The sequence below is a fragment of the Neodiprion pinetum genome, chromosome 5 (assembly GCF_021155775.2).
Source record: "Neodiprion pinetum isolate iyNeoPine1 chromosome 5, iyNeoPine1.2, whole genome shotgun sequence".
NCBI lineage: Eukaryota > Metazoa > Arthropoda > Insecta > Hymenoptera > Diprionidae > Neodiprion > Neodiprion pinetum.
The window spans coordinates 9230349-9241636 of NC_060236.1; the positions used below are offsets into that span (position 1 = coordinate 9230349).

Here is an 11288-nt window from a genome sequence, read left to right on the forward strand (position 1 = left end):
GATAGAAAGAAATCAGTGCTGTGCATAAATTACCACACTTTGTAGAAAAATGTTAACAATCGACGAAAGGTACAACAGAATTCAACAAATTATAGTTTTTCATTCTAACGACTCTGTTCCTGAAACAATTCTTGTTAGGTTGCAAGTTTATCGTAGCTGGGCTGGATTTGTCTCTAACTCCTCGGAAAGCATATTATACGCCTTTTTAATTGGAATATCAAAATTAATTTTGACCGATGATTGAAACACGATTTTTTCTGATGTGCTCACATGTTTCTACTAACAATAAAATTGAAAATTCCTTGCAAAAAAATATCTACTTTTTTTTTTGTGAAGAATTAGAGAATTGTTACGTTAGTTGGTTGTGTGGTAGTGACCCGACATCGGATTGAAATAAGGAGCCTAAAATGATTTAAGGAAAACCCAAATCTTCATTCTGAAAAGTAAGATGCTTAAGTGGCTCAAGTCCAAAAGAAATGACCAAATCTATATTTTATCCATAGCCAGAGATCAGTAGTATTTTTTAAGTATATACTGGACAAGCCATGTGTTATGCAGCTGATAAAGCCTCTCGTCGGGTCTACTATCTAAGTTCTTTAACGTTCGTGGCGCGAAATGCCAGCCGCCATTTTGTTAAAATATATTTCTAAACGCATCCCCTCCAAATTGAAAACAACCGAAGGTCGACGCTGTTCTCGATCGCTATAAAGTATTTTTGGTTAGGTTCATAGCTGTGTTAAGGATATTAAACAGTAAGTAAAACGCTGTGATTACGTTAGTGATAAATGCGCACTAATTCGATATAAAAATACTGCGTTTACAAGGGCCGAAACGTTTCTTCGTGTCAGTTTATACTGTGTAATTGGGTGGAAGAAGGCTTGGCATAAAGAGAGGCTATGGCTACTGCCTGCATCGTATGTAAAATATTTATTGCGTCTTCTCGCCCACTTTTTTGTTTTCCAATCATTCAAACATACGCAACCATACCAGTCATTACTTGCCGGCTCGCATTATGCAATCATAATTACTATTTCACTTACTCGTTATAACCTCTAAAGTCATAACCTATATGTATAATATAACCTTAGATGTCAACAATTTTATTTGTGCCGTCTGGAAAATGCATTTTGATGAAAAGTTGATATTCGGGGGAAAGAAAATGGTGTAATACAAATCGGTCGACTGTTACTATTCTTGACTAATCGTTGTCAATGTTGAAATGGTTCATCCTATTTTCAATGCCGAATCTGATAACCACAATTCTTTGACTGCGAATAATCAGTGAGCTTGGAAACCATTATTATGCGAATCTGCTTCTGTATATAGGGCTCAGAAAAAATGTATTAAATTAAGTGATATATTCATGCTTGTCACGGCCTCGTTTGAAATTTTTCAAAAATATATTTACAATGGTATTTCAATTTTTAATGCTTATTGTGCATGTCAGTGTCTGACGATAGGCAAAAAATTGTATAAGAATGGAAATAGCTACGCTTAAACTCTAGACTCTTTATTTTTCAACAAATTGATGAGAGCGAAATAGAAAATTTCAGGCATGCATTTTGTGTTGAGCTATAATATGACCGATCGATTTTATTCGAACATGCAAATATCAGTTCGCCGAGAATGAAATACTTTTTTCATTCTAGTCAGCCGACTAAGAATTTGCCGGAGCAACTCATTACATAACTTACTTGGCAGAAACTTCAACGTCGATGCTGAATCAAGAAACAAGAAAATATTGATTCTAATTTTTTAATAAAAAATTAGCTATACGATGACTCGGTGTCGTTTATCTAGTAAATTCATTTCCGAAGTACGAAACTTAATTAACAACTTTCATTGAAAAATGGGGAAAATGTACTTGCCCACTTTCCCAAATTGGAATTACTCGAATCTTATTCAATTCTATTTATCATATGATAAAATAAAATAAAGCCACACATTTTTATCCACCTTATGAAACGCTATCAGACCGGCTTTTTAAAAGATAGGTTCTATGCAAGCAGTTTTCTACCTTAAATGATAAAAAAAACTATTATTTGCTAACTGATACATTCTGACAACTTATCTTTACGACTTAATTGACTGCTTTCAGTGATCAAATAGATACTTAGCTGAACGAGATGGATGTGGCCGGTGATTTGACCCTGCAATGGGTCGAGGAAGTGGGAAATGTAGTTCATGAGGAAGTAATATGCGACTTAGAAGGGGAGTTGGACACTCCAGAGGAGGAGGTGATCGGGGCATGTGAAGAAGTAAGCGTCGAGGACACAGTCGAAACTGTTCCAGAGGCTTGTCCAGCACCCGACTCCGAAATCCTCCTTGTGCCACAGTCTAATGACATGGAGTCTATTTACATAGTACCCCAAGATGGCCAAGGTCATGATTACTTGAATATCCAGGTCACTGAGGAAGTAATTAGTGATAACTGGGATAGACCGGGACAGCATGACGGGTAAAATTGAACTTTGATCATTTTTATGATATTAGAAGTGTCAAAAGTTGTGATTCTTTGCCTATGACGCTTAAGGAAAGACCACTCTATTTTTTTTTTAAAACTAAATTACACAATTTCAAAGAACTTAGATTGATATTCATGTATTTGAAGTTCCAACTATTCATTTCAACGAAATTTTGAGATAACCCTTTTCTATCGTTAGGAAACATTCTGAAACAATTACTGCCCGATTGAGGTAGCTAGTTGCAATCACACATATTTCGTTTTTTGCATAAGAATGTGGTTGGTACATAAGTCTCCATCGCTTTTCCTTCAGATGAATGTTCAGAACTGCAGACACATTGATATTCCATGTACATCGAATGCTATTTGTACTTTTGATGGACTCACATAGTTTTTATCTGGAAAAGTATGAAAATTGATTGAAACCCAGTAATTAAATATGTTGCGGAAAAATTTACCATAATTGTACACAAAGTTTTTCTTGCACAATGCTTGGCAGATAATTCCTAATTCTTAAAGTGCTTTGTAATTGAAGAAAAATCTTGATTGCATATTTCCATTCCCAATATTTTGGAAAACGTGAGAAAACAGAAAATTTGATATTACTAAACATGCTACAAAATATAAAAGCAAGACAAATATAATTTTTTTTGCAAATTTGTCAAAGTACTTCACCCAGAAACTAAAAAATGTTTGCACGCATTGTTGAGTGAAATTTTTTTACAACTTTGTGATCACCTCATGCCTCTTTCTACACTGATTGGAATATTTTTAAATTATTTACAAGAATTGAAACCTGTTGTAGTCTTAGCTAATTATTAAAATAAACATTATATTCATGTCCATTACAGTGTTGAAATCCCGGAGACTAAAGTATCACACGACAATTTGCTTGAATATGACGACATGGAAATACCATTGCCGATTGATCAAGATTCATACACAAACACTCGCCCTTACCCGTGCGATTTCTGCAGTCGTCGGTTCAGGAAAAAAGCAAATCTAATGAATCACATGGTAGCTCATCAGACGGATCGTCCTCATGGATGTAATTTGTGCGGTGCTAGATACGTCAGAAAATGTGATTTAATGAATCATTTGAAAATTCATGCGTACGCCCCGTCTCGTGATGGATTGGAAGATGACTTGAATGATGACGATTCTCTTATCCCAGAAGAGGAGGAAACAAATAAAGGAAGGCGCAAAAAAGTTCAGTCTAACGCACCAAGAAAGCGCAAGAACAATGCAGCAGCGGCAAAGCGGGCTGCTCCAGAAATCAAAGTTGAGATGGGAAAATATGTGAATAAATCTTACGACTATGTGGACGAAGATATGCGACTTTTAGAAGAAATGACCAACAGAAATTCGGCGAGAGGAAATAATTATGCATCAAGTTCACGGTGGAATGAACAACTGACCTCGGAACATATTGAACCCCAACCACCACGTTGGCCTATCACAGACCCAACCAAACCGTATGTTTGTCAACACTGTGGTGTTGGATTTGCCAGAGAAAAAGCTCTAGCTTCTCACTCTCGCGTGCACGGAGGCGATAGTCCATTTGAATGCACTTCTTGTGGTGATATGTTCTGGGATGTTAACACCCTGCGTGAACACGTTAGAATTAAACATGGAGGTGCTGTGCAATCAGACTTAGAAGAGTACGATAATGATGCAACTTACACCGGTGATGAAAGATTTGGAGAATTTTACTGCGATACGTGTGGAGTACCTTTTCACCGTCTGGATCTTCTTAAACGCCATCGAAAGTAAGTAGTGAATGATGTATGGAACATCTACGTTTTAGTATATGGTTAATCTATGATAATGTATCCTTGCACTTGTTTAGTGATAAATTTGTTCACAAACATTTCTCAATTTTTCCAGGATTCATGTCAAGCAAGAAACTACAGAAGTGATTACCAAGGGTTCAAGCCAGCATCATGTGTGCAATGTTTGCGGAGAGTGGTTTGAAGAAGCTTTGGCATTACTTGCACATGCTGAGCTGCATGCCAGGTATTTGTATAGAATGCATTATTATCTTTACGATTGCTTGAGAAAAGCATTTTTACGGGATATATTACTGTAAAAGTAAGTACTTCTTGGAATATTTATTCTGAGGACTATTTATTATGTTAATCTTATACGGTCTTCATAAGAAAAAGGTGCATGTCGATTCATATAATACGGACGTTAAATTCTAGTTAAAAATGCGGTTAGAAATAAAAAAATGTGTTGGGTAAATAATTTCTAATGATGACTGTTTGGTATAAAATTACAACACTTGAAAATCTCGTAATCCTCAGTTTGATATGGGTTATATCACCATTCAATAAGCAGCAGGCAAGAATTATTTAAATTGAAACTATAGTAATTTTTCACATTTCCGTGTAACATTGACACTTATTAATTATTTGATTTGTACGTTTGATATATGTATCTACAGAAGTACATTTTTTTAGATTATTTCTTATTCATTGTACGTCATTTCATGCTTTTTTTCATGTAACGAGGCTAAAATATTCGTATAAAAAGAATTTAATATGAAAAATCGAATTTGGAAAATTCATCGCCTATGTAGAAATTTTAAAGGGTCTCAAAACTTTAAGAGAAACTTGTATGATTTAGGTCACCTAGTCGGCGTTGCTTATTATGTGGCCAAAGGTGTCGAGATGATGCAGAAGTCGCAGAGCATGTCCGTCAAAATCATGCGGAGGATGCGCCGCCAAATACTTGCACTCTTTGTGGAAAAACGTGCAAAGATAAGCGTAGTTTGATCAAGCACTCCTGGGTACACAATGCTGATAAGACATTTGGATGTACAAAATGTGGTAAACATTTCCACAATAAGGCCAGACTCCGCAGGTGCGCTAAGATTCATTATCAGTATTTAATTTATCAATTTTCACACTAAATTAATATTTCAATTGACCTTTTGCAAGCTGTCAACTCAACTTGTTACTGTCAGAAACCAAGCTCCGGTTACTCGACATTTTAATTTTTGATGCATTAGATAAAATATAGCATGAAGTACTTCTGTTCAAAGGTTCTCGTCAGTTGTTGTAAACCCCATTAAATTTTAACTACTTAACTGAATTTGCTGTTTTTTAAAAAACCCACGTATTGTGATGAATGTTGGTTATAAATGAAAATCTTCAATAGGCACATGGTGTCCCATCGCAATAAGATGGTCGCATGTGACGAGTGCGGCGAAGAATTTCCTGATGGTAGAGCACTGGTGAGCCACCGTCACTCTCACAACAAGGATTTGGGTGGGCGTTCTTTCCCCTGTAGGGAATGTGGAAAGACATTTGGTAGCCGTAGTTCTCAACAGATTCATATCCGTATTCATACTGGTGAAAGACCGTATGGATGTAGATTCTGTTGGAAAGCATTTGCAGATGGAGGAACACTCAGAAAACATGAACGAATACATACCGGTGAAAAGCCTTATGGATGTGCCATCTGCCCTCGAGCTTTTAACCAACGTGTAAGCTTGATAATTACTTAATTGTTTACCAATAATCATTGATGCGAGTATATGCAATAACCTGTTCAATAATTAAAATTTTCTATAAAAACTTACAGGTCGTTTTGCGTGAACATGTTAGGGCTCATCATTCAGGTCCAGATCCAAAATGTCATGGCAGTATGACGCCATATCTATGCAAAGTATGCGGTGATTCTTATGGCACGTCCGAAGAAATAGTTGCACACATAGTGCAACACTGTGATGACAATACAGCCTTGCGCCGACAACCGCAAACTGGCCCGCGAAAGTATAAAAGAAGGCGCAAGCTCAAGCCTTATGAAACAAACCCTGTTCCCCCACGCATGGCTGCAGTGAGTTACGAAACGCCAGACATTGCATCCGATTCGGACGATAATACAAAACGAAAACTTGGAAAGAAGAACAAGCAACAGCACAGGGCGAATGTAGAAGAGGGTTATCAGAACGTATTGAAAAGCTTTGAAAGTTCACTGCAGAATATAAGCTCGATAGTAAGTAATTCCAAGGCTAATCCAGCCAAATCGAAACTTTCGAAAAGAAAGGCCAAGAAGGATGAAAAGAAAAATGAAACACAGACGTCTGCTCAGTCCAGTAGACCAAAAATGATTCACACTCAGAAAACTCGTGTACCGGTTCAGATTGGTGGTGACGGAGTGAAGAAGGGCCAAAAAACTAAGACCATGGTTACCAGAACTCCCAAAGTTATGCCAAACGAACATAAAACTGGGGTATTTCCCAGCGGTGAAAGAAATAGACCGAGGACTAAAAATGTTAGTTATCATATTGAAGGGAAACTTCAACTTACCCCAGCAACATTCCCAACAAAACCGAACGAGGAGCTCGAAAAGCCGCACTCCGTGACATTTTTAGAGAAAAATATTAAAATTGAACCAGGATCGCAAAAGAATAGCGGTGCAGTTCACAGTAATAATAACGGTAATATAGCCATAGCGGAGCGAAAGGTGGAGCCAACACCAAGGAAGAAACCTGCCGTCGTTAAGAAAGTGCGAAAACAAAAGCAAGTTGTAATAAAACAAGAGCCAAAAGATGATGAGTCGAGTCAAGAAGCCACGCAAAACAACAACAATGCGATAGAAATGAATCAAACGAGTCACATGTTAGATAATGCTCTGGATGGCAATAATTTAGAAGTTGCTTATGAAGCAAGCATCGTTACAGCTGAAGAAGAATCCATCCTTCCTGATTTAGATACGCACACCATCCATAATGAGGTTGCGGAAAAAGAAAGTTTCCAACTAAGTGTTAAAATGCTTGAATCAGCACCGCACAGAATGCTAGCTGTACATCACGTTATCACACCAGTTGACGAGGTTCCAGAGACCATAATTCCGGATGCTGTTGAATACACGTGCGAAATGTGTTCAGCTGTATTTTCAAGCCGTGCAGAGCTTTTGGTTCACGTTCCGATACACATTTGATTGCATTTGATTGATGTTATGGGAGAAGCATCCAGGTTTGTTCAATTGTAGGCCTCTTTTTCTCTAATTAATGTTTTTTTTTTTTTTTTTTTTGCCAATGCCGTTATGGATGCTGAACAAACTCGGCTTAGGTATCTAATCGTTTGAGTTGATCGTACACATAGGTTCAAGCCAAGGCCCCCTATGCTTGTTACTCTATGAGTTATACCACGTTCATTGTTGCATGTTCTATATTTTCATTGTATTGAGTTTTTGCAAAAGAAAAAAAACAAACCAAAAAAAAAAGAATATTGTTCACTCAATTATACATGGTGACATACTTACGCTGACAAGTTTATATCCTTTCCTAAGCATCGTTTGTTGCACCACAATTCATACCATGCAGTATGATGAGGGCAAATCACAAAATGAGCTGGGATTAACAGTTATTTTGTCATGGAAGATGAAAGGATAATTAAATTTTCAATAAATTTAGAATAGACCATTGAAATAGAATTTCAGCATAAAATGACTGTAAAAAATCTGTGTTGATGTAATCATTGATGTTTTACTTAGGTAAATTCAAAGATAATGTATATTACCTAAATTTATTCATCAATTACTATAAAATGTATATTATAACTTTCTTCTATATTCAATTATTACATAACAGGTTTCCACTCTATGGCTCATTCGTTTTCTTTGCTTAACTTTACATTTGGTCTTTTATGATTAAACTTAATGTAATTATTTCTGAGTTTTAAGAATATATAGTAGTTTATTGAATTCAACTTTAATGTTATTTTATGAAACATGGTTATTCATTTTCAGATACTGGCAATGTAATGCCATATTATAGGGGTATTAAAAATAATAGTAACTAAAGTTAACAACGTTCGAAAATTGTGTGTATTCATAATTAGATAGCTTGTAACAACATTTTGAAAAACAGGCCAACACTAGCCAAATGATCATATTTTTTTTCAATACTGCAGAAGATAAATTTGACATAGTGTACTAGAGCAATTATCTTATGATAGCCATGTGTTTGGAGTATAATACATAAATGTACATACAAAAAAAAATGAGAGCAAAATAGTATCAATCTTGTCTGAATAACTTTACTAGTATACAGTGTTTTCTTTTTTTTTGTATATACCTATTTAACGTATAGATCTTATATCTTTACTCCCAAATTTTAAGAACAACAATCTGTATTCATTTTTCTGCTAAACACTTGTGATTGAATTTTTTGAAAAATACGAAAAAATAATTACTGTAGATCTAACGGTCGTAGCATCCCAATAAACAGAATCGATCTTTACAAGCATACTATATTTGCTAATAAGAGGGGAAAAAATATGTACATAAACAAACAAGAAATTTTGCAGATTTATAAACATACTCCTAGAATTTGTATGCCAACAAGTTATGATTTAGCAGGATATTTGAAATATTTTATAATGACTTAGACGTCAATAAAAAATAAATAAAATTACCTATATAACAGATACTTCCTTACTTTATAAACGGATTCTCCATAGAGTATAATAAATATTAATAACTTGTGTGAATTGTAAGGTTCGCGACTATACTAACCAATATTTCGATATCGCCTTTTGGGTTAAAAGAAGATTATGATATAATATGGCATTGCTAGTATCGTACAAAATGTACTGCTTGGTTAAATTATTTCAATTTTTCTTTCTCTTTAGTTCGCAATATTTAATAACCTCTAGCATGAACCATGTGAATACAGAGTTAGATATTCTTATTCACAATTTAATTGTTACATTCTTCTTTAGTTCTTAGCAATATTCAAACAGCTTTAAGATCAGTTTGATATAATAAATAATTACTATTTTATAAATTAAGTCAATAATGACATTATAAAGAAATTGAGTTAAGTCTTTTTAATCGCACATTCATCAACTTATACTAATATGTTGATAACGTTTTATGTTTTATTTATCAAGATGGTAGCACTAGATTCTTTGTTTCAAATTGTTACAGCAACGGAGTTGGCGTAACATGTACGTACGTACATGGCATTGCAAAGAATACGATAAACGCTGTTCAAAAATAGTTCTGTATTAAAATGCTTCAGTTTGTTAAGCTTAAGTTTTAAGTGATTTGCAGTTACACCCCTCATATTAATGAGCTCTATGCAAGATATAAAATTAATAAAAAGCCGTACTGTTGAAAGCGCTCTTATTTGAAAATTAGAAGAAAATTAAGCAGATTGATTTACCACGAATCGCAATAAATTAGTGACATCAAAGTATGTCTTTATCTTAGGAAAAATGATTCGCATTTGCATTTGTAAAACATTCACTGATTGAATAATCGTGCAAATTCACTTTGGCATACTATAAAGACCACAGTTGCCTTGTCAATTAGCAATCAACATAAGTTTTATAACGCATTATAACTTGAGCTGATGGTTGAAAATTAACAATGTTCATAGCACACCTACTTTTTCCAGTGAAAGCTTTGTTTACATACAAAGGTCATAGAATTATAACTTAGTCCCAAAGATATTTTATGCAGTATATCTGTAATTATTTTAAAGGTGGTTAATTGCAGCAAATTTTGTGCTTGAAAATATTCTAAATTACCTTATGTAATATAAAATGTGAGTTGTGGCATTGGGCTAGGACCAAGAGAATACACAATCGGTGAATATACCTGTATTAGAGAAAATTGACAAATATTAGCAGAATCAAATTTTCGGTTACTCCCAATTTATCCGGAGGCTTTTAATTATACATTTTGCGATTGCCATATGGAGCAGCCGAAACAGTGGCGTATAATAACAAAAATACGTCTAACAAACATTAAATTTTTAAGCCATTTTGCTACGTGAAGTATAATAGTAATAAAACTATTCGAAGATCATGAAACACTTGTCATGAGTGTGGAAGTAATTCTTGGTATTGAAGTTGAGAAACAGAAAAAATTTAATAAAACAATTAGTTACTCGATACATAGATGGATAATGCCATGTCATCATAGGTATGTAAGACTTTTAAAAAATTTAAGAAACTATGTGCGTGTATATATATATATATATATGTATATATACACACACACATATGTATAAGTTCAGTTGTAATTTGTGCTCCACGAAATGATTATTATCAACGTACTCTATAGAAATTGACTTAAGATTTCAAATATAGAAATATTCATTCATATACGCGGGATTGACCAGGAAAGAGTAGCAAGTTGTAAATATTGTTATATCTTGGGTTTAGTAAGGTGGTGCAATTTAATGTTAATCGTAGTTGTATTTTTATTTGAATAAATCATTAATAGTCACATGTTTTATAAAGGGAAACGTTACTATCTGAGCCCGCTCTAGTTCTGGTACAACTGACCTTAGTTTGCTAGGTCCACTAAATTTATTGCAATTGAATATTTTCATTGTGTAGTGAATCTATTATAAATAAGTTTAATATACAGCATTGGAATTGTACAAATTCATAGTAAATGAATCACGCAATGGATCATTTGATGCAATATCGTGAGTCACGCAAATACACTATTCATACTGCCACATGAATGAAAGAAACGTGATGGTAAAAATTTTAGAAAATACTTTTTTCATAGAATGATATATATTCTGTATATTTCTTCCTCAAACGGCATACCTTCACGGAAATAACTCAACTCCCGTGTATATTCGTACCCCCAACTCATAAATAAAGCTAAATTCCCACAAGAAAAAAATGAAGAGTACGAATTGACACCCAAGTTGAGGTTTTTTTTCGCTTGGGTACAGATTACAGGTGCAACGACTGCCACTGCTGCGACAAGACAGTGGACGAAGTAAACCTCGACTGATCTGGGCAACACAAGCCAGGAATATGTCCAATGACCTGGTAACCAAAAC

The 11288-nt window shown here is 34.7% G+C and overlaps 1 protein-coding gene across 2 annotated transcripts; it reads left to right on the forward strand.

Annotated features, from left to right (window-relative positions):
- Positions 1–660: 660 nt before the first annotated feature.
- On the forward strand, positions 661–10727 carry LOC124219074 (zinc finger protein 420). Of its 2 annotated transcripts, none has more exons than XM_046626207.1 (7): positions 661–752; positions 2099–2458; positions 3316–4233; positions 4352–4480; positions 5093–5329; positions 5627–5954; positions 6053–10727. In XM_046626207.1, the coding sequence occupies exons 2-7, from the start codon at positions 2127–2129 to the stop codon at positions 7412–7414; spliced, it is 3306 nt and encodes a 1101-aa protein (XP_046482163.1). In that variant the 5' UTR covers positions 661–752; positions 2099–2126; the 3' UTR covers positions 7415–10727. The 2 variants fall into 2 exon arrangements, with proteins under 2 accessions (XP_046482163.1, XP_046482162.1); XM_046626206.2 differs by lacking the exon at positions 661–752 and adding an exon at positions 761–914.
- Positions 10728–11288: the final 561 nt, after the last annotated feature.